Raw genomic sequence first — 23,449 nt, forward strand, 5'->3', positions numbered from 1 at the left:
TATGGCATCGCCAGGAGCAGGACTGAAAACCACAAGTCTTAACAAACACACACTAGAAAAAAAAAAGTTTTTAACTCACAGAAATAAACAAAAAACAAACACATACATTAAAAGATCCTCATTACCGCTAGGCATAAGCTCGATGACCAGTTTGGGAAAAGCAATGTTGGAACAGCCAACCTCTGCTCCACACACCTTCATACACTCCTCAGGATCCACACAGCCCACGGAGTCTGAAATTACACACCCAAACATTTTCTGTTTACTGAAAATAAAAGGCACATTGACAGCTAGAAGACATTTAGGACAAAAAGCAACAATAAAGAAGATCACGGGTCATTATTTCATTTTATTTACTTATTTAATATGCACGTCATTTGCTCTACCATGTCAAAGTTTGAAGACAGGCTAGTCCCAAACTGTAAAGCCAAACAAATATACAATATCCTTGGCAACTGTGCAATATCAAACACCACCCTTCATTATTTAATACATTTCACATTGTTCTTATTTATATTGTCTTACATTTATTTGCAAATAAGAGATGCCAAATGAATATATAATATCCTACTGTGCTGTGCAAAAGTCAGACATCACCCTTTATTATTTAATACATTTCACATTGTTCTCCATTGTCCATTAGGTGTCTCACATTTGTTCACCAATGCTATACAGTAGCAGTATTCTAAGTGGTGTTCTGCAGGGCTCTATTTTAGGACCCTTAGCTGTTTTCAAAAAGCAGAGCAACAAAACACTTTCTGACAGTGTTGTGTGAACTTCTTCAGTTTAAATGATCAACCCAAAAGTTTGTCTTTGATATATAGTAAATTCCATTAAAAAATCACACCCCATTACCAGATTATAAATAAAATAACAAAAAATTACTGCATCAATACAATATAATAGTAATCAAATATACCATTACTTATAGTGCTGTGCAAAAGTCAGACACCACCCTTCATTTGTTTAATTTCCAATCAGATTGGCCATTAAAACCATTTTTTTTTCAGAAGATATTTTTGATGAGATCAGATATAAGATCATTCAAGGTCAAAGGAAAATGAGTGAATAGGAGTTGTCTAAAATAGGAAATAGGAGTTGTCAAAACTGGAATTCACAAAATGATCGAAAGCTACAGGGAAAGTGGGACTCCTAAAAACCACCTGGAAGACCTTGTAGACACCAAAACTGTCCCCTTCAGATAAGCAGCACTTAAAGCTTTCATTTTTGAGCTTGCTTCAGATCTAAAAGTGTTTGTGTCCATCCTAACACTAAAGCGAAAAAAGCTGAACCACGGCCTGTCCACCCCTGAGTCCAGACCTGAATGCATTTGGGATTTATTGGATCATGAGAAGTAGAAAATGCAACTAACTTCTAAGACTGAACTTTGAAGGTGTGGAAAAATATCGATGCAGATTTCTTGGAAAAACTGAAAGCGAGTTTCCTTAAAAGAATGGAAGCCGTAAGCACAAAGGTGGACACACTAAATGCTGAAAAAGTTGTTCATTTAGTTGTTGAGGCTGAAACTAAAGTTTAAGTAAATCCTGCTTCTTTCACAATGAAGGTTTATATTTGATACCAAGCTATTTGACATTTATAACCCTTACACAGTTGAGTCGTAAAAGAGTAGTGAGATTTTGGGGTAAAGGACAAGGGATGGGCAAGAGGCCCTTAAAGGAGAACAAGCAGGCCACAGAGTGAGGCAGAGAAAGCCTCAGCCTGTCCAGCATGTCCTGGGCTTGTTCTAGCTTGCTCTACAGAGAGTGAATAGCTGTGGGCTGAGTATTTAGCTGGGGGTTTGGAGAGTTTCTCCAAGATAATGGCCAAGGCTCATTAAAAGATAGCATGCAAGCTCCTACTGCACACACAGAGTTGGCTCAGACAGCTGCCTGCCACATGATGTGAGAGAGAAGTGGAACTTGCCCCAGTTTCCCTTTTTCCTGACCAATAACCGGACACCCCGCCCAACCCAGACACGCCGCGTCATCGAACCGCATGGGAGGAGAAAAAAAATAAAAAACGGCATTATTTTTTCCCACCTGTTTTCAGACAAGCCCCACCTCCTCCTCTACAACTGGTTCGTAGCCCCCCTCCTGTGAGAGCGTTAGCCCTGCTTCTGCGCTGATTGGCCGGAATTCGTTGAACTGCCGCGTGAGTCTCAACTACTAACCAATCCCAGCGCTGGAGGCGGGGCGTGGGCGGAATACGGGTGTGAAAAAAGCCCCCTTCAGACTTGTTCCTCTTCCCAACAAAGTTACAAGGCTAGAAGAAGCAAAGTTACATGGAAAAGCAGCCAAGCTGTCTCGCTTCTGTGAGGGGAACATTTTCTGGAACTTCTCTCAGAGGAAAGGTCATTTCAAGACCCCCAGACACGAGGCTTGGTCTGCTTTACCGCTGACTGAAGGCAGTGGGTGGGTGTTTTCGTGGAAATGGCGAGTTTTCGACTGAAAGCCGTGGTATTCAGAGCCGGAGTGGGCTTTTGATGACTCTGTTCGTTCATTCCTGCTCGTCACGTGAGCGAGGCGTGCCGGCCGGTAAGGCGCTCGCGCTTTTGTCCTCCTCTACCTGCTTGGTGAGTGAAAGCTGATCCCGGCCGGCTCCGCTCACAGATGAACAGTATGTGAGGAGTTAAGCTCGACTTCTTGGAATGACTTCTCTACTAAAGCGCTGCGTGGAGAGGAAAATGGTGTTTTTGCTGAGGGAATGGACGCTCGAGAGGAACTTCTGGATGTGAGGAGAAACTCTCTGGCTTTTCTTTGAGCCACTTTTTCGTGAGCTGGGCTCCACATCTCTCTGGACGTGAGGGGGAGAAGCTTCCAGAGCCACGTTGGATGTGAGGGGAGAGCTCGTGGGCTGTTCTAGCTACTTATTTATCTCTTTCGTGTGTTCTTAGCGGTCTCGTGAGCTTCCAGCCTGAGCCATGGCTCTGTCCCAGATCCAGTGTCTGGACGACAACCACGTCAACTGGCGCATGAACGAGTCCAAGCCCGAGTTCTTCTACAGTGAAGAGCAGCGGCTCGCGCTCGAGGCGCTGATCGCGAGCGGCCGCGACGCGTTCCACGCGTACGTCAGCGACCGCGAGCTCCGGCCCTTCCTGTCCGAGCCGGAGCTCGAGCGCCTGTGCCGCTCCGTGGAGGACTACCGGCCGGGCTCCGAGCACATCAGGCCGGAGGGCGCCGGCGAGGCCGAGGACGGCGCCGTGTCGCTGCAGTACTGGCCTGACCGCTCGGACGCCTCCATACCGGACCTGGACCTCGGCTGGCCGGACTGCAACTCGTACCGCGGGGTCACGCGGGTCAACGTGTACACGCAGCCGCCCTTCGACGGCCAGACGCACATTAAGGAGGTGGTGAGGAAGACCATCGCGCAGGCGCAGAAGGTAAGAGACCACCAGGGTCCTCATGGCCCCTCATGAACCCAAGTCATTTCTGCTCCAGTCAAGGGAATTTGGAGTCCTTAGCAAATGATACAGTCTGGAAGCAACATTTCAGTCCAGGGCCCTTGAGCTAGGCCCCCTCTTCATGGGGACCCTGGGTAGTCAGGTCCACTATTCCCACTAATTGTAGAACAGCTGTGGCACCTGGAAGCATCCTTGATCCAACCTGTACACCAAGGATGCACTGGTGACTCACCAACAACGATGTTTAACATCCTTTAAGTGGGTCAGACCCAAGATTAGTCTAAAATAAACTCAATATTTCAAATAAATCTGTTTTCTTTAAAAAGACGAGGCAGGAAATGGGCTCATTTGGTGCCTTCAAAGCCTGATATTCCAACATTCATCAAGCAGCTCTTGATGATGAGCAGGGATCCCATTATCACCATCTAGCGAGTTATTCTTGCTTGGTTACCTTTCGCAAGACTCTTTGGTAAGTGAGAAACATCTAGGACCTCTGTTCAGAATGGTTCACTCATGTCTTAAAATCATGTATGTATGGTAGAAAGGTGTCGTACACTAAGAAAAATGGAACTGGTTTGTGATATTACAGTTTAAAACTAAAAAAAAATGCCAACTTATGCCATCATCAGACCACATGACGAGGTCAGGTTTCAGTGAGAATTGAAACACGACTGACTGACTGTACAGTGCCCCATTTCTCAGTTAGAACACAGCCCAGAAGTGCTCAGTTATGTGGTCAGTCTGGGACTTGCCTTTAAATATCTCAGCTCACACAGAATGAGATGTGTCCAAGCTATTGAAGGGATGTGAAAGAGTGTAAAGTTGATGGAACTTTCTGGAGTCCCTAACAAAAGACACTCTGGGGAACAGTTAAAAATACCTCAGAATTTCAGCCGTATTTTACGTAACACACAAAAGATGTGCTTTTAGAGACACGGGTCCAAACTTAGTATCTATATCGAGCTGATAGCAGGGAAAAAAGGATAAATCTGATCTATTACTGTAACAAATCAAGCCTGAAACAGCACACATTTACATGAGCTCTGTTCATGCATGAAGTCCGGGACGTTACCAGGATACTTCTGCTGGCAATGTTTGTCATTCACCCATGCAGCCCTTGAGCGGTATTTTACCGGGATGCACACGTTCATACTTGCCATAAATTTTCCCGTAAATGGGATGTGACGTCATGAACAGCCAACAGCTCCTTCATTTTTGATTCTTGTGCAAAATACACTCCCGCAACTTTCTCTGAAAACTAGCTCAATTGTGAAACAAATGCTTGCTGAAATATCGCTCACTCATATTATTTATATATATACATATATATATATATATATATATGTATATATATTTATAAATATAATAGTAGCTTATTGTTCACCTTTTTATTCACCCCTTTTTAAACATCCAAAGCAAACCTGATTTATTGTCAGAAAACTGAGCAATATATAGATAAACAATAAACTTATGTATCAATAACGACCTCTGGTAAAAACAGTACCAAATGTTGGGTCACCTCTGAATGTCTACAAGGCTGAAGTCGGCTTTTTAGTTCGTAGCATTTTGTTCAAATATTTCATTCCATTTTAAATGGAGAAGTAATGCATTCTGCCACCTGTGGAGGCGATTCAATATCCCCGCTGCATCATTTAAGATATAACGGAAAATTTGAAAAAGAATGTAAGTATTTCTCCAGACATTTGTCTCATACATGCGCCCCATGCACTCGTGCTTCCAACTGTCACGGACTGAAAAATCCCTGGCTTAGTACACAGTAGCAGTAATGGTAGCGTCCTACTGGACAAAACCTATTTTCTGTAGAAAAACGGAAAGATACACGTAAGTTTCCTTTCGGTTTTAATGGAATGCGTTCTTCTACTTTCCAAAATTAAAGGAAGGTCCCAAACAAATGGTTTAGAAACGAGTTTTTCATTCACTCCCATTCGCTGAGGACGTGACCTAGAGCGCCCTCTGGCATTTTGCAGCCATGTTTTTGATATAACGGGAGAAATAGGAAGTAGCCAGGCTCCCCTTAAACTTACATAGTGTCAGCAAGACAACTGATCAGCTAATTCGGCCATGTTAGGCTTGTACTAATGCATGGATGTAAAATGTGTGACTGTACTGTTACAAAAATATCTTAAGATGAGTTGATGTCACAATAGAATGATGAATACAGTTTTTTACATTATGGCTCTTAGAAAACGTCTTACTTGGTGCTATAACAAATTTAGAGGCCAGCAGTGAGTAATGTTTGTTTATTGTTTACAGATGGGAGCTAGCATCAACAGCTAGTCTACTCAGCCAGTTGGGGCACTTCAGACTTGTACTTCAAAACACTTTAACTGCCTGTCAAAAGCTTAAAATTAGGATCGGACTGGGATCGGCTGTAACAGGGGGTTTTAATATTGTATCGGTACTGGTAAAGAAAGCGCTGCCACTTCTTCTGGCTTTACAACCCCCACTTCCAACAGTGTGAAGTATGACCTGTTGATTCATGCAAATGCTTTGTGGTCACTAATGATAGGATTTGCACCTTTGATCACTGGCTTATGGCCAAAAAATTCAATTATGGTCATGAGTGCCTCGGATTTTAACAGTGCCAATCATGTCATCGTCATCATCGTTTCTCGTACTCACATGCTATAAAGGTGCAGACCGACTGACTCAAAGGCAAGGCACGTTAAAACATGCCTTCCATGCTTCTGCCATTAACACACACAGACGCTCGGCCTCGCTCACAGTGCCTCTTTGACAGGGTTCATAAAAGCTTTAGTCATTTTGTACCCAAAGCTCTCACTGGGAGAGATGCCATTCCGCACAGGGGGCTCTTTGATTAAAAACTGGGTGCGTGTGTGTGTGTGTGTGTGTGTGTGTGTGTGTGTGTGTGTGTTGAATGCCATTGTGTGTGTGTGCTTGTCTGAAGTGTGGGTGGGTGAAAGCAGGTGTGTGTTTCAGAGTACTTGGATTAACTTTGTCTGCATCATTATGTTACAGCCACTTAGTAATAGAAGTAGAGCAAATACATGAGTAATGACTGGAGAATAACAGACAAGTGATTAAATAATTAGGAGATTATATCTCTTAAGTGCGGAAAAGATAGGCATGCACTAGAGATGGTGTGATGGAAATGGAATAGCGTCAGCATTGGACGATTCCGATCCGATAATTAAAAAAAAAATTACTGTGCTATTTTTAACTGAGGCGCTTAAGCATCTAAAGTAGGCTCAACATGATATGCACAATGCTCTTTCAGGTCAGATTTATTACAGGATTGGATCGGAGTAATACATTTTGTCCTTCCCATTTCCAATCCAGTAGGTCTGTTACGATGAACTTCAAATTGCAGTTCACAATCTGACTGATTAGCAACACTAGCTACATTTGACTAGCCAAAAGTACGACCTATTTGATATACACTATATGAGCTTGTTGGATATCCCATTCCAAACCGCATTAATATGGAGTTACTCCACCCACCTTTGTGGGCTTCACTCTCCTTGGAAGGACTTTGGAGTGTGTCTGTTGGAATTTGGGAATTTGTGCTCATTCAGTCAAAAGAGCTTCTAGACACTTCCGTGTCCCCAGTAATGGCACTTACAGTTGTCTGGGGCAGATCTAGCGTATAATTTTCACGACCTGACTTGAGGTTAAGGTGACATCCTATGACAGTGCCACGTCACTGAGCTCTTCAGTACGACCATTTCTACTGCCAGTGTTTGTCTATGGACAATATATGGCTAGATCTTATATACCTGTTAGCAATGGGTGTGGCTGAAACACCTGAACTCAATAATTACATGTCTAAAAACATGTCTTTGGCTGTATATTGTAACCTACTCACTGGATATTGATACCAATAAGAGTTCTTGGGCAAGACTCCTAACACTACCTTCACCTACCCGTGTAAAATGATCAAATTGTAAGTCGCTCTGGATAAGAACGTCTGCCAAATGCCATAAATGTATAATTTGCATTGTTTTAGCACCTATATAACTAAATGATTAACCCCTTAACAAGCCATAAGTTTTATTACACACTTCAATAACCTAAGAATAGCTCCATTAGTTTTCATTAGCATTCAAGTCCCTGTAGTTACTGAATAATAAGCCTTTGAATGAAGTAAATCTAGAATGTTAAGGGGTTAAGACCTAACAAATGTGTAGAGTAATTGCACTCAGCTAAAATAATAGCAACCACCTGGAATAATTGTAACCAGCTGATTATGTAGTAACTGGAAAAAGCATTTTCTGCTGATATCAGCCTGATGCTGATACCAATCAGTACCATCATATCTGACACTTGATCATTGAAAACCTTAAAACATTGTATCTCTGAACTTTACAGGACAAGAAAAAAAAGTGTCTAACTTGAATTTACGTTAATCATTTTTAAACAATCAATTGGTCCAATCATCATAAAATGCTCAGACATTCAAAAAGTGTAAGACAAAATAAAAAAAAACCCTCATAAATTTAATTTTTGCTTAACAAAAAATAGTTTTAGATGCATATTTGTGGAAAATTAGCATTTGCAAAGAGTCTAGAAATGCTCTGTCTATTGAAGTAGTGACAGTTGCCTCAAATATGTCCATGAAAATGCATTAACTGGGTCAACGTGTGTGATTGTGTGTGCTTTCCAGGTGATTGCAGTGGTGATGGACGTTTTTACAGACGTTGACATCTTCAAAGATCTGTTAGACGCTGGTTTTAAGAGGAAGGTGGCTGTTTACATCATCATAGAGCAAGCGTCCATTCAGCATTTCCTTAGCATGTGTGAGAGAGCGAACATGCACAGAGGACATCTAAAGGTGAGTTATGCACCCCCAGACAATAGGGCGATATCTAAAAAGAGTTCTCACCATACAGTTACATACTATCCTAGTCAAATTACATATTTTATTGATTTTTGAGTAAAAAGAGAACAAACTTTTCTGCAAATTTTAATGCAACATTTTATTTATTTGCTGAATTTAATATATTAGAAAAAAATGAAGCATAAAATGTAAAATGTGCTGTTACATTTGCACAGGCCACATTTTGTGTTTTATTGTTTTCCCCCCGTTTTTAGCAAATAGTGAGTTCTCTGATGTTCTTTGTAGCTTATTTTCACTTAAAACAGCAGCAAATGTAATTTGACCAGGGGTGCCAAAACTTGTGCATGTGACTGTATGAGGTGGGCAATTTGGCATCATAATAAACATCACACCCAATACGTTTTGCTTTTTCACAATACACTATACATCACAATATTCAGTTTTTCTGAGGTTTAGTAAGTCAGAGCAGACCAAAAAAAGCAGCTGCAGTGCCATTAAAAAGTTTATGAGAACCTATGAATGGGTCATTCTCCATTTGGAGTGGGGATTCAGATGGATACATGTTTAAAAAAATCACTTTCTTTCATCCCAAAACTAAATAACTGTGATATGTCTATTAACATCTCCTATTATCATATACATGAAAAGGAGAGCTTAATTCTAAACATGTCACTGGTGTTGTATGAATATGGTGTAACACCAGTGACAGTGACTCCAGTGACATTTTGGTTAAACCTGAGGATTTTGTAAACTGGCTGACTCACTGGTGGTCAGGTGACCTTGTGTATTTAAAATCAGTAATAAAAATGATAATTGGCCTTATTTTGACAAAATTCTAATCACCCAGCTATTAAAGCACGTAACACCACTGACACATAGAAGTTATGAGCTGCCTGATAAACAAAATGATTGATAAACCAATGAAATATAGTGAGGAAGTGTGACTCGCCTTCTCATGCCTTGAGATGCTTCCTCTCTGATGAGCCTCGACCCAAAGAAGCAGTTTAATAGAGCTGAAAATACTGTGTTAAAATGTAATATAAGAGTCCTGATAAAACCAGTGACCAAAATCACTGTAACAAATGAATTTTTAAAATGAAATACATATTTTTAAATGTAGGATAATATTAATGATATAAAATGTAAACAAATCTATTTTATGCAAGTTCCTAAGTTAAACCTCTTAAAAATATTGTTTTATATTAAAAATGGCTTCTCAGGTGTTGGAAATTGGTTTTGTGACGAGTTGTTTTACAGATGCAGAGCGACTATAAAACAGGATAGAAAAAGAAAAATCAGTGAAATCATAATGGAAAAGTATTATTTAATCTGTGTAAATGTACATACCGACATTTGGGGCTAATATTTTAAGCATCTTTTTAAGCCCTGCAACCTTTGTGACATGGTTTATCCTCCGAATGAAGAATGACCCAAATACAGTGGTTTACATTTATTATTTATATGGCAGAGGTAGGCGAATGCAGCGTTAGGAGTATTGCCCAGGGACTTTTACTGGAACAGCATGGTGTGTTTTATCAGGCAGGGGATTGAACCCCAGACTGCCACAAGGAGGACCACGTTGTCGCCCACTACACTAGACCAGCTTTTGTTCGGCATTTCATATACTGTGCTAAATTCTGCTGCTGTAGTATCCCAGGTAGTTGCTAATGTTTGTCTGTATCCGTAGGATTTGCATAGTATATATGTGAGTCAGTATGTGATGACTGCGAGGTTCCAAAAGCACAAGTGCACTATTCCTGTATAGCCTCTATGATCTTGCCAAGTTCTGTGGTTCTAGTTCCAAAACTGTGTCCAGTTAAAATTAAAAACCTATTGGTTTAACAGTGCAAAGAAAAGATGTTTAAATTAAGCCTGCTTTTCTGTCAGCTCTGTTTTCTAACATGGGCCATTATTGCCCGTCAAGCATCAGGTTACACGTCAAATCATCAGCGATATCTGATTACGTCCAGCCCTGACACACACCCACACCCACACACACACTGTTCCTTCCATCGTGTGAAGGCTGTTGGCTCTATGAAGAACTTTCCTGCTATTGTACCTTTAGGTGTGTATATTTCTTTCCTCGTGAGAACATTCTAATCATTCCGCTCATTCCTGTGTGCGGATTAACAGCAGCAAAAAGGCCTCCGAACTGTTTAGTAGACAAAGGTCTAATGTTTTAATGCTTCCTACTCCACACTTCCTAATGATTCATTCGCTTTCCTGGGTTAAAGCCTGAAAGTAAGTTTTCCATTTAAATGTGTGTTTATGTAGAACACTGTGCAATGAGCTTTTTTAATGAAACGTATATAAAAATGAGATGTAAAGGAATAGATCTGGGCCATAAGCATGTGTTTGTATAAATGCAAATAAGCAAATAAACAATACATCATGAAATGAAGTGTAAATGTTAGCTAGGTATGCATCAATACCATTTTTTTCAGCTTGAGTACGAGTACGTTTTGTGGTACTTCTGGATACTGATAGCGACTGAGTAACCAACTTAGAATTAAGTAGTTGTTAGTGTGAATGATTGCGATGTACCTTAACAGCTAAATCATTCAAATCTAGCCGTGCATTAGCCAGTTACATTAGTTACCCTGGATTGAGTGCGTTGCAGTTGAGAAGAGTGGTTTAGTTCCATGTCAGAAAAGCGCTTCTGTACAGCTGTAAGTAAAGTATGTTTCATAGTTTTGATCCTCATCTGTCTCTTTTACCAGCAGCCTCTGTAGCTCAGTGAAAACAGGAATCACATCCGAGGCTCACACATCTGAGGAGCTCACTTGTGGAGTTTTACGTCTTGTTGGAGTCTTTTGTGTGGCTGCTTGAGCTGGAGTTAAATGACCTCTAAAGCCAGACATACGCTATGCGATTTTAGAAAACTTGGTGAAACGCACACTGTACGTTTGAATCACCCATCGTTTACAGACAAAGCCTACAGTTTTTGTACTCGCTCTGTACATGAAACACAGCCCCTACAGACGTCTCTGTCTATGAACAAATTATAAAGCTGTTTCATTCAAAATAACACATGATCCGTATTGAGGAAAAACACTGAGGAACTGAGCTACAGCAGCTTTGCTAACACTAAAAGCAGGTGTTGATGTACATCGACAGGAAGATACAGTCTCCCTACAGCCTATTTTGTAAAGCCAATTTAAAAATCAATGTATTAATGTTTATACCTCGCAATTATGATCCAAACAGAGTAAGGTCAGCATATACGAACTTTGGTAGTCAAGTTTTTGACCTCCGTTTTGTTAGTGTTACTACACCCGCACTGGGGAAGTGGTTGTGATTTGTGTATATTTAAAATCAGGCTGAAATCGCTCAGTGGTAATATGCGAAGGCAGGATATTTAAAGTGACCGCCGACATTGTGTCCGACTGCCAGGGCGTTAGAAACACTTCTTTTTGTGAGCAGACCCTCATTGGCCAGCTTGAGTCATTTGTTCATAGCGCAGTGGCGTACACTCAGCTTACGTCACATAGCATCAGCAAGTATTGGATGTGAGAATTTTTATGAGTGCGTGAGTAATTGAGCGCGGTATCAAGTGGATACCCAATACTAGCACTGGTATCGATGCATCCCTATTATTAGCGTAACCATTTCAAAGCTCTCCTTGAGGAAGCCAAGTATTTATGGTTACCATCCAATTCCTAGTTAATCTAATTAATCCTTCATTATTCTTCTAGCAAATATATTAATACAGTTTTTTAAAAACTAAAAATTCCTGTATTTATATTGGTTGATTTATTCTAACATTAACAAATGTCAACAAAACATAAAATTTGACCAATATTTGCATGCAATGATCAGTTCAATCAGTTTAATTTAAGGATATTTATGTGCGCTTGTGTGTGTTTACAGCATCTGCGTGTACGCTGCAGCGGAGGCTGCGAATTTCACACACGTTCAGCAAAGAAAGTGCAAGGTTCACTGAATCAGAGGTTCATGTTTGTGGATGGAGACCGCGCAGTGTCTGGATCGTACAGGTATGTTTATGGCTGAATATGTCAGTAATCGGGTTGGAAAAGTACTGCTTCTCATCGTAATTGCATGCTTTTTATGTTGCTAAATAAGGAAGCAATGGAGAATGTAATGCAAGAGTACCTTATGGGATTATAATACCATAAACGTACAAAGTGGCCATCCACAGTCATTTGCATTGCTTCACTTCAGGACGTGTCTTTGTCTTTAATTAGTTTGTATGTGCATGGACTTCTTCAGTATTGTGTGATTTGATGCTATTTTTACTGCAGGAGACTAACAATGATACCATAGTCTCTCCTGAACTGTGGGTTGTGCGGTTGCATCTACTAAACAAATGTCTTTTGTTTCTTCGGCCTGAAGTGGAGCTCATGTGGATCACTTGACTTATTTTAGATGACGATATTATGTTTGAGGAACTGGGAGGTTGTGTTTGTCAAACACTGCACCAGCTGGATTAGTTTTGCCAGGTACTTTATAAGGGATTTGACTGGTAGATTCGTACAAAATAGAATTTCTGTTTAGTCTTCCTCAAAAGTATGACGGGTAGCCTGGATTGAATCATCATAAGCCTGTCTGGTCCTGCACATTTTTGCGCTTTCCTGTTGACCTCAAAAAGGGCTTGCTAATTAACTGCTTAGGTGGATCAGGTGTGTTGGGAGCAAGAAAACACTAACGTGCAGAGCAAGAGGTACTTCAGGAACAGGCTTGGGAACCATCCATATTATCTGATGCCAAACAAGTGACGCTGATAAAGTCATTGCCTGTGTTTTTATATTGCTGACGTTATTAATGTTATTGCTCAGTTGCTGTATCCCTAGTTGATTCCAATAGGATTACTTCTTACGGAGTGAACTTCAGGTTCAGCGAATTACAGAATATTACAGAATTGCACTACATTAAAAAGCACAGACCTTGTTGATAATCACTTAAATTACAGTATCTTTCAAGGTCAAACAAATCTAGCTCAACTAGAGCTTAAGACTCTGTGGGAAAATGAAGAGGTCTAACATTATTTGTCCTCTGCCTTCCAGTTTTACATGGACAGCTTCCCGTCTGGACCGTAACCTCATCACAGTTTTGACAGGGCAAGCTGTGGAGACCTTTGACAAACAGTTCCGTGAACTCTACTTGACCTCTCGTGGTGTCAGCTTGTCTAAAGTCCCGCTGGCGGACCTCCCTGACCCTGACCCTACGCCTGTCCCTGCACCAGCCCCTCTTCCCTCGGCGGCTCTTGCCAGAAAACTGATTAACCCCAAATACGCCCTGGTGGATACGGCAAGCCGGACCTCCTCAGATAAAATCAGCCCCAAAAACAGTAGTTCTCAGAATCCTTTGCCTCAGCCTGTCAAGAGGCAGCGAGAAGTAGTAGAGGAACTGCCCAAACACCCCGGCCTAGTGGGATTGCCCAAGGCAGAACTTATTTCTTACTTGCCCATCTGGCCGGAGCCTGACCCGCCCAGTGATGTCATTGGGTTCATTAATATTCGGGACACTAGTAAGCCGCTGCAGGTGCACTTGATGCGATCGCAGCTGTTTGAAACATCGCAGGCCATTCGCTTCAAGGACCCTTTTACTGGTCCGCCTGAGCAGCCTTTACCAGAGAAGGCGAGCCCTCGCACAAAAGCAACAAACGCACCCAAAACAAAACCCCCACAAAACACCAGTGCTCAACCAGAGGACCAGCCTAAAATGGAGGTTCTGTCAGAGAATCATGCAGCTTTAGCTGACAACACATCACCACCTGCTCAAACAGAGAACCAAGGTACCAAAGCTGACGCTCCAGCATCTCCACAGCCACAATCCACTCCCCAACCCACACAACCTATTGTGGAAGAGACCCAGAGTGATGGGCCACCTCCAGGGCCACCTCCAGGACCACCCGTGCCCAAGCCACGCACCTTACAGCTGGTGATGAATCCCACTGATGGTTCTGAAGCAGTCCAGGTCAGCTTTGTGAAGAAGGAACAGCCTCAGCAACCCCAAACAGTACCCGACACAGTCAGCCCACCACCGTGCATAGTGCAAGAGGCCTCAAGTTCAGACGAGTACAGAGAAGCACCTGAGGAGCCCACTTCAACGCAGACCGTCCCAAACACAGACCAGTCTAGCAAGGACAGACTTCGGGATAACGATGCGGACAGTACAAAGGTCATGTGTGCACATTCGGTGAAGGACAAGGATGAGAGTTCCACAGCATCAGACGAGTACTACGAATGCAGCGACTCGGAAAATCTCAGCGTGCAAGGGCAGCTCGCCAACGGGAGGACTACTGGTTCAGGACGTTTTGGGGACCATAGCCCTGGAACTGATTCATTGAACATGATGGCACGGCTCTCTCAGTCCATGCTGGACCTGAGACCAGAAAACTGTGCAGAGCCGGACCCTGCTGAGAGGAACCTGCTGAACATACAGAGCAAATACCCAGGAAAGGTAAGGGAGCATGTGTTTGTGTGAAACAGGGGTGACCTGCTTTATGAGGATCAGGAAAACAGTCCTGGTTTTGTGCAAAATCCACATGCAATTTTATGAAACTGAAAAAACATTTCTTGTTGGTCAGTGACTCTCAAGGAGCCCCACATGGTTAACATTTTTGCTCTATTCCTATGCATTGTCTGGGGTTCCCTGAGGACTAATTTGAGAACCACTGTTCTACGTTATTATTAGTTTTCATTTTTCATTTTCTGATAAAAGGACAAATAGAAATGCCCTAAATTTCCATGTTTACGTTACCGTTTTCGAGATTCACGTTTTTCATGTTGGCAGCTACTATATATTTATTTTATATGGATGTATTCAAACGTTTAGCAACCCCAGGTCAACATGTTGTTTTGTTTTTCTAAGTGAAAATACACTGTAAAATAAGGCTCATCAGATCAACCTAAACAAATTACTACATGTGGTAACAAGCAATTGAACTTTTATTCAACTCAGAAAAAATACATTGACTGAAAGAATTGTTATAAAGTTGAATAAAACTAGCAAATGTACTTGTTACCACACATTTTTTAGGTTGAACTGACCAGTCATTTTTCAAAGTGTAAGTCAACATATCCTCTATTGGGAGTTCACATTTTAAAGCACTATTACTTTATTTATTCAACATATTGGAAAAAAACCCCATAAAATGTGGTCTGTGCAAAAGTTATGGCATATTTACTATTTTATGTTTTACTTTTTTCCAATGCGTTGAGTGAATACTTGTGCACAAAACTTGCAGGAAAAATAAATATTTTAGTGTGTTTCTTGTAGAGGAATACGATTAACTTGTTTTCACTTAGAAAATCGAATGCGAAACCAATTTTTTGCATACGACCACATAAATATATAATACATAAGGGACATATGGATGGCGCCATGTCCTGACATGGTATAAAAACAAACATGTATGTGTGCCATGAAAGTGTTTTTTTAATCAGATAGGCTGTGTTATCTTTTCCGTCAGCCTCCATAAACTTGGGTGTGTCCCAGATCCATTTGGCTGTGGATGACAGAGGTGTGCTTACACTTTATAGACCTTGTTTGGGTGTGCATGTTATGAAATATGCTAAGGTGTGTCTGCGTGCGTTCCAGAATGCTGCTGGCACTTCCAGCAAGCCTAAACGTGTCAGAATAGTGGAAACATATTTACATGGAACCATTATGTTTAAAATTTAATATCATGCAAAAGAAACTAGCTGAAAATGTTTTTTTTCACACAGCTTGAACTTGTCGATCTTGATAGCGGCCAGGCAGGTATTCAAGTGAGATAGACTGATGTGATGACTTTTGTCAGTTCCAAACAAGGATGTACTTTAAATTTCTGCTTTTGCCGTGTGATAAAAACTCAAGTGATGCTGATAAATGTATACATTACCATACAGTCTTTATTCAGATTTCAGGTCTAGTTTGCTCCGCTCCTTGATCTATTGTTGAAAGTTACTTTGATGCATTGCCTCATGTGAACCTCTGAGGTAAACCGCTATGAGTCGAGACATGCAGTCTTATTTTAATAATTATTTGAGTAGAATCTTTGACAAGATGTATGATTTACTGCATTGTATTGACTGAACTTGCAAAAGTTCAGTGGCGAACTGAGCAAGGCCTTAAGTTCAGGCCAAAAATGCAAAAAAAAACCCCATTAAGACAAAAAACCTCATCTCTGCAGTAAACAAATTTCTGCTAGCACTGTTATGAGATTCAGTGTTAAACACAGATATTTGAAGATTGCAAAACAGGTTCCATATGTTTTCTTTGACGCTGCTAACAGACGTTAATATAAACGACGGGGACCTGGTTAGACTGCCGCTCGTATTCACAGTCATTGATGTATCTAGAACTTCCAGAAGGCCTAGAGCAGGGGTCTTTAATTAAAATTCAGTAAGGTCCAGTTAAAGAAAATATCCGAAGGTCCGGAACATCGTCATGTCTAACTTGCATCGTGATTCAGTGCCATATACTGTTTACTGAAGCAGGCTAGTAGTTATATCAACATCTTATACAGTCAACAACTGAATGTCAAATCAGATAAAGTACAATTCAGTCATATTTCAACAACATTTATGGTCAGTTTTCTCTTTTTAGAGCACGACATGTGAAATAACTTCCCCTTGACTCACTTTCTTCTCCAACTGCTGTTTCTCACCTCGTCCCTCCCCTGTATGTGCATCACTCACTCGAGACTCAGTGCTCATCTTAATGCACAGATCTGATTGGCTTGAGTAGCGTCACGTGTCATATTTACAATGCATACGATTGGTCTATGACTCTCCCGGCCTGCCAAAGCTACCGTAAAGGGTCGAAAAGTTACGCCGATTAAGATAGGACCACCCCGTCGAAATTAAATAATTATCCATAGTTTAGTGGTTATAGGTCCAGGTCCACGTAGGACAGCATCTGAGTCCGGTTTCAGACCACGGTCCACCTATTAATGACCTCTGGCCTAGAGTGACGTTTTTCACATAAAATTTTTAACGCCCATTGGAAATTGAAACATCATTTGGCTGATTTCTCCATCACTGATTAATGTTGAATCCAAAGGGTCTTCAGTCCAGCTCCTGAAGTTCTAACCAGTGGGAGACGTTGTGTCTACCTGACTGGACAGTTTTCTTTTGGCCGTTTCAAGATTTTATCCTTTTTCCAACCAAAACTTTACAGAGAGATAAGAGTAGTTCTGCTAAACGAAGCTAAGAGCTAAGAGTTTAAATACAACAAACATGGTTCCATAGATGGTGACCTGGCAGTCAGAAAGAGAGAGAGAGAACAGACTCACTCTGTTCTGTGCTAAGCTGAGAGAATAAAAGGTCTCTGATGTGGTAGCATCTGTGAGGTGAGATCGAGGAGTCAGTGCATCTTTTTTTTATGTTTTTACATGAGCTTTTTTCCAAAACTGTGACAAAACAGTGTTTTATACTGATAAACTGTGTGGTTTGACATCTGTGTGATTCTGTTAAATACAATGAAATAATGAACTAAATTTGCAGACATGCAAATCATTAGGCCTTCTCTACAGGCTTACAAGCCTACAAACAAGCTGTTAAGGCCAAAAACCTCTGGCAATGATTATGGAATCTGGCAGTGATTTATGGTATTTCAGTGTTTAGTAATGTTTTTTTTTTTGTTTTTTTTTAAAGACCACCTCTACCTTAATGCTAACCTCTACTAGCACGCTTAGGGGATTTCTAGTGGAATGTTAGCACTAGTGGTGTGTTTTGCCTTTTGTGAAGGCCCCTCAAAATCTTCTGGCAATGATTATGGAATTTGGCATTAATTATGGTACTTCAGTGTTTAGTAATGTTTTAGTAAAGTCTTTTTTTTTTTTTAAAAAACCACCTAAAAACGTTACTAAACACCAAATATCATAATCACTACCAGATTCCGTAGTGATTGCCAGTGCCAAGACCACCTCTACCATACTGCTAACATCTGCTAGCACACTTATTTGATTTCTGGTGCTATGTTAGCACTAGTAGCCTGTTTTGGCATATTTTATGGACATCTGATGATATGAAAATTTGAAACAGACATTAAAACACATGACTGAAACCTGGTTAGACTACCACTTGTATTTATAGTTAGTGACGTATCTAGAACGTCCAGAAGGCATAGAATAATGTTTTCTATCACACAGTTGGCCCTACACATTGGGAATCAAAAACATGATTGGCTTGGTTCCCTTGTCACTTCCTAATATGTTGATTCGTAATCAGAAGAATGACGAGTATCAATGAAATTGAGTCAGTTTAATGGTTTAATGGTGTTATAGAACTAATTGCGCCACTTCTTGTGATATCTTTTAGCAATAGCGCATGGTTTTTTAGATGAAGAGCATATGTTTTCAGGATTTCAGTACAGACAAATACTGACAGGGCAAAACATTGTTTTAATAAACCATTTCTTGCTTTTTAAGGTATGTTTGGTATTGCTGTCTTGGCCACTAAGGCCCAGTCGTCTTGTCAGGGTCAGTCTGCTTAAACTGTGTCATAGCAAAATATCCTCAAGTCACTGATCATTACCATTTTTGCTGGTGACCTGGTTTCATTATATCTAGGCTTGGTTTTATTGGATGCTTTCAGTATTGACTTTCTCCAACCCTTTTGATGAGAACATTGATACTAAATATAGTAACTTATTTTGAGAGTGTGAGACTTGTGATGCCTGGCCTTTTTGAACACTAGCATTGGTGTGAGTGCATATTTGTGAACTGTGCTTGTTTGTATCTGGTGCAGATGTTTCAAAAATGTCTGGTTATGCATTTGATTAGTGTTATGTAAGCACTTTCTGGTACCAGTTACTGAGTTTGGCAGCTCCTTGGCTTTCTGCGTGATGAAGGTGTCTGGAATTTTAAATGTGTTGCCTTACTTTCATGTCATAATGAAACAGACAGTGAAAAAGGAGCAGTTCCTACATATATATATATATATATATGTATATATATATATTGCTGTTGTCTGAAGAACAGCAATATATATATGTTACCCTTTACATTCTATGAAAATTTCATGATGAATGGACTAAAAGAAATGACTCAAAATGACTTGGAAAAAAGTCTGGTTCCATTGACTTACATTAAAAGTAAAGTATGTTTTTTTTTTCTCCTGTAAAGTTACCATGTTGAAGATTTTGGAGTTTTATTACACTTCTAATACGAATAGCTCAACCAGTTTGCATTGAAGTCCCTGTAGTTACTAATTAATAAGCCTTAGCCTTGGATTTATTGGGTTAAGAGAAAAATAGTATTATTAATAGGAAAAGAGAATTTATAGCTGTATTAGGATTGAAGTTTACAGGTTTCTCATATGCTGGTGTAAGAACTCTCATTATTGAGCCTATATTTATATTTTATACAGCATTTATTACTCATTTCTAGTGTGAGATGTTTGTGTGGCTGTTATGAAACACACTGTGATGTGACAGATGAGCAAAATTGTAGCGTTTTAACTTTAAGATCTGTTAAGAGAATCCAGAAATATCTTTATTTCTATCCGGTATTGTACATAAAGGATCCATAGGAGAGAATTTGTTACCTGGGTAGAGTGCTTTGCTGATCATGCCGGGTAGGATGATGAAGATCATTGGTAGCATCTTCAGGTAGCTTGCAAAGATGGACGCTCCTTTTGCATGGCTCAGATTTTTGGCGGAAAGAGACCTCTGCACGATCACCTGGAAAGTCGCAATGTTAACTAGGCTTATTTAATACAACACATATAATACAGTAACAGTGCAGTGATAAACAAGTTTTAAGCACCGGATAAAATTTGAATTATGGAGCTATTTATCTGGGCTGTGTTTATTTGCTTAGATAAACATTTAATATTCCAACAAATATAAATAATGTTAATACATTCAGTGGTTGTATGGATGTCAATGTGTTCATTTAACCATTTCCAGACCTCCCCTTAAGTCCTTTTTCCAGTCAGCTCCACTAACCATATAGGAGCACTTTGTAGTACAATTACAGACTGTAGTCCATCTGTTTCTCTGCATACTTTATTAACCTGTTCTTTAATGGTCAGGACCCCCACAGGACCACCACAGAGCAGGTATTATTTTGGTGCTGGACCATTCTCAGCACTGCAGTGAGACTGACATTGCGGTGGTGTGTTAGTGTGTGTTGTGCTGGTGCTGGTGGTGGATCAGACACAGCAGTGCTCCTGGAGTTTTTAAACACTGTGTCCACTCACTGTCCACTCTGTTAGATACTCCTATAATAAGGTATTGGCCTGTGGGGGTCCCGTGGGGGTGCTGATCATTGAAAAACAGGGTGAAATGGGGGAAACAAAGTATGCAGAGAAACAGATGGACTACAGTCTGTAACTGTAGAACTACAAAGTGCACCTATATAGTAAGTGGAGCTGATAAAATGGACAATGAGCGTAGAAACAAGGAGGTGTACCTAGAGCAGTAATGAAGTGGCTGGTCGGTGGTCTGACTATGATTACAATAATAAAATGATCCGAATTCTGTTCTGAAAAGAAGAAAGCCTAATGCAGTGATGGAAAACATGGTAACACACAAATAACCCAGTTCTATGCATTGAAATTGATAAAAAGATTTTAATGTTGTTAGTAGGAATGTACATGTGGCATAACTCCTCAGCAGAGTTAAACGAGTGGCTTTTCTTTCTTTTTTTGGGTACTGTACCAAACCTTCTGGGCTCATGTGGTTAATAATAGTTCTTAACATAGATTATATTTGTTTTTATATATGTTCTATATCGCTGCTGTCGCAAGAAAACCTCATATCTCCATTTTTGTCATTTTTCAGTTTTTGATATAATTTGAAAATGTCTGTTGTCCTTTACATTGTTTGTAAATTTCATGAAGAATGGGCCAAAAAAAACGGCCCATAATGACTTGGAAAAACGTCTGGTTCCATTGACTTACATTAAAAGTAAAGTAGGTTTTTTCTTTCTCCTGTAAAGTTACCATTTTGGAGATACAACGTTTTGTTCCGACAACAGCGAAATGCTTTTCTGCAAAGTGGATTTTGTGTCATATTATTTATTGTTGCTTGCTTGGTAAGGCTTAGGAGTCAAAACTTTTTCCGATGAACTACACGTAATATATTAAGAAATAACATCAAACTACACCATGCTTCTGTTGTCATGTGGCTTCTAAGGGTCATAACTTTGCTCTTTTTACTGGAATCGTGTATGGAGACACCTTAGCGCTTTATTTATACCCTCTCCTTCTTCTGTTCCAGGCATATCAGCCTGTATCAAGATCTCCTGTTCGAGAACAGAGCTACTACAACAGAGCTAAGGTGGTGATCGCCAAACCGGGAGTGTTTCATCGTCCTCCTAAAAGCAGTGCCCACGTGATAGGAGGTCACAGATATTGGCAGGGCAAACTCTACGGCCCTGAACGGCCCCAAAACAGACTGTCCCAACCCGAGGCCAACCGCACCGGCCGTTCCCCCCGCAGACACGGCTCCCCCTTCAGGACTGGAGGACTGAGGACCAGCCAGTCGCCAGTGAACCGCATCGTTCACGCCCACTCCCGTTCCCCCGCTCATCAGGTCTCTCACACGCACTCTCCTTCGCCTCGGAGGCGGAACGAGATGCAGACCCCACTCGGAATTTCGTTTTCCAAACTTGCCAGCTTCCGAAACCTGAGGGGGAAGGTGCCTGGGGTCATAGGGGGTGTTGCCATGGGTGACAAAAGGGTAACACGTGGGCACAAGAACAATTAACAACACAATTAATTGCTGGAAATACAGGAAACCAGACTGGGATTGAGTATCTTCGGTGTTAATTTCAGTTGTGTGCCAGATACACACTAAATAATTTAACTAAAAGACCTTCTTCATAAGCACAAGCAGATTCTTTGTGCGCTCTGCAACATAGACTGTGGTGAATAGGTGATGGATTTCTGAACATGGTGAAGGCGATGTCAAAGTTATTTTATGTTTTACACTGAAAAGGCCTACCGAGCGTAGCTCACCCTAGATAAAAATGTGTGTGGAAGCTTATTCCCATCTATTCAGCACCACACATCCATTGATGTTGCTCTTTCTATAGAGATGTTCTTACTGGACCAGATTTTCTCTTTCAGAGCGGATCAGAATTGCAGAAATACAGCGGCGTTTTAGGGCTGCTGTTAATAAAAATTAAAATAGTAGACTTTGAGAATACAGTCATAATATTTTGAGAAAAAAAGTCGTAGAATTACGACATTAAAGTGGCATTAATACCAGGAAAGGTTGCAATATTGGCCACAGTATTGGCTCTTGTTAAAATGAGGGACGTTGAGTTGGTAGAGTTTTACTTTCATATCGATTCACCCATAAAGAAACACTCAGTCCCCCTGTCTCTCCTGCACATCAGCACCAGCCTGTTATTAGTGTATAAGAACCGGCTGAAACAGCTGAGCAGGAAACTGTGTTTATCTAGAATAAAGAGCCAGACGGACTCGGAGGAAACTGTCTGTCTGTGTTGTTGAAGGAGAATCGCAGGCAGGGTCGTCTACACGGCTATCGGGGGCTTCATCTCCACACCATTCAAAGAGGGCATGAAGTTTCACAGACAGTGAGAATGATGATCAAAATGATCCACAGAGAGACAGGAGTGAGTGGAGCTCCGCCGCCAGTACAGCAACCGAGACCCCAACGCGTTATGGCAGCCCCCTACAGTTAGCCCACTTTATCCTCCAAATATTATGACTTTGTTCTCAAAATATTGTGACTTCATTCTCGAAGTCTACTGTTTTTATTTTTATGAACAGTGGCCCTAAAACGGCGTCGTACAGAAATGCTATGGATATTGTTTCTGATTGTTCATGTTCATGAATGGTGCTTTTGTTTTTCCTTGAGAGATTCATGGATTACCTTACCTGCTGACAGAATGTATTCGAAGCTTGATGGTGGGGCAAAATAAAACCATTTTTCTAAACATTTTGTTTTGCAGTGTAAATCTCTAATAACAGTACGCTATATAAAATAATGTTTTTAAATACATACACAGGGGAGCCCCTGGGTGGCTCGGTAGCAAGACTCGGCCTGGCTCACTTCATTTTCATTCAGTTCTCCAGGAATATATTCAGTGCATTGTGAAATCTCGCCACCATTTTATTCAGCTTCATTATATTTTGATATTCGGTTCAAATGGTGCACAATAACAAATGACTGGAGGAACCAGAAATGGCAGTGCCAATCCAAACAATACTTTCTGGGAGTGTCAGGTTCGAAAACAGCCTGAGAATTTTGTTTTGGCCATACATTTATTGAATTTCATTATAATCAATTATAATTAAAAGTCAATA

The 23,449-nt window shown here is 40.7% G+C and overlaps 2 protein-coding genes across 2 annotated transcripts in view; one reads left to right on the plus strand and one right to left on the minus strand.

Annotated features, from left to right (window-relative positions):
* Nucleotides 1-23,449, minus strand: part of slc5a10 (solute carrier family 5 member 10) — a 60,795-nt gene that overhangs the window by 13,951 nt on the left and 23,395 nt on the right. Inside the window, exons 9-10 of the mRNA XM_036557384.1 lie at nucleotides 19,715-19,850; nucleotides 126-233 (exon numbers count right to left, since the gene is read on the minus strand). Coding sequence (XP_036413277.1) covers nucleotides 126-233; nucleotides 19,715-19,850 — 244 coding nt within the window. The remainder of the gene's footprint in view (nucleotides 1-125; nucleotides 234-19,714; nucleotides 19,851-23,449) is intronic.
* LOC118798061 (protein FAM83G) lies at nucleotides 2,921-22,554 on the plus strand. Its single transcript, XM_036557383.1, has 5 exons — nucleotides 2,921-3,379; nucleotides 8,046-8,213; nucleotides 12,090-12,214; nucleotides 13,244-14,642; nucleotides 21,393-22,554. Exons 1-5 carry the CDS (start codon nucleotides 2,921-2,923, stop codon nucleotides 21,879-21,881), a joined length of 2,640 nt encoding a protein of 879 aa, XP_036413276.1. The 3' UTR covers nucleotides 21,882-22,554.

Source organism: Colossoma macropomum, unplaced genomic scaffold, assembly GCF_904425465.1.
Source record: "Colossoma macropomum unplaced genomic scaffold, Colossoma_macropomum, whole genome shotgun sequence".
NCBI lineage: Eukaryota > Metazoa > Chordata > Actinopteri > Characiformes > Serrasalmidae > Colossoma > Colossoma macropomum.

What these genes read in the sequence shown, in the direction of transcription:
- LOC118798061 (XM_036557383.1), top strand. Translation starts at nt 2,921, where the DNA reads ATGGCTCTGTCCCAGATCCAGTGTCTGGACGACAACCACGTCAACTGG. An exon ending in TGCACAGAGGACATCTAAAG is followed by an intron (nt 8,214 to 12,089) that starts GTGAGTTATGCA and finishes GTGTGTTTACAG; the next exon opens with CATCTGCGTGTACGCTGCAG. An exon ending in AGAGCAAATACCCAGGAAAG is followed by an intron (nt 14,643 to 21,392) that starts GTAAGGGAGCAT and finishes CTTCTGTTCCAG; the next exon opens with GCATATCAGCCTGTATCAAG.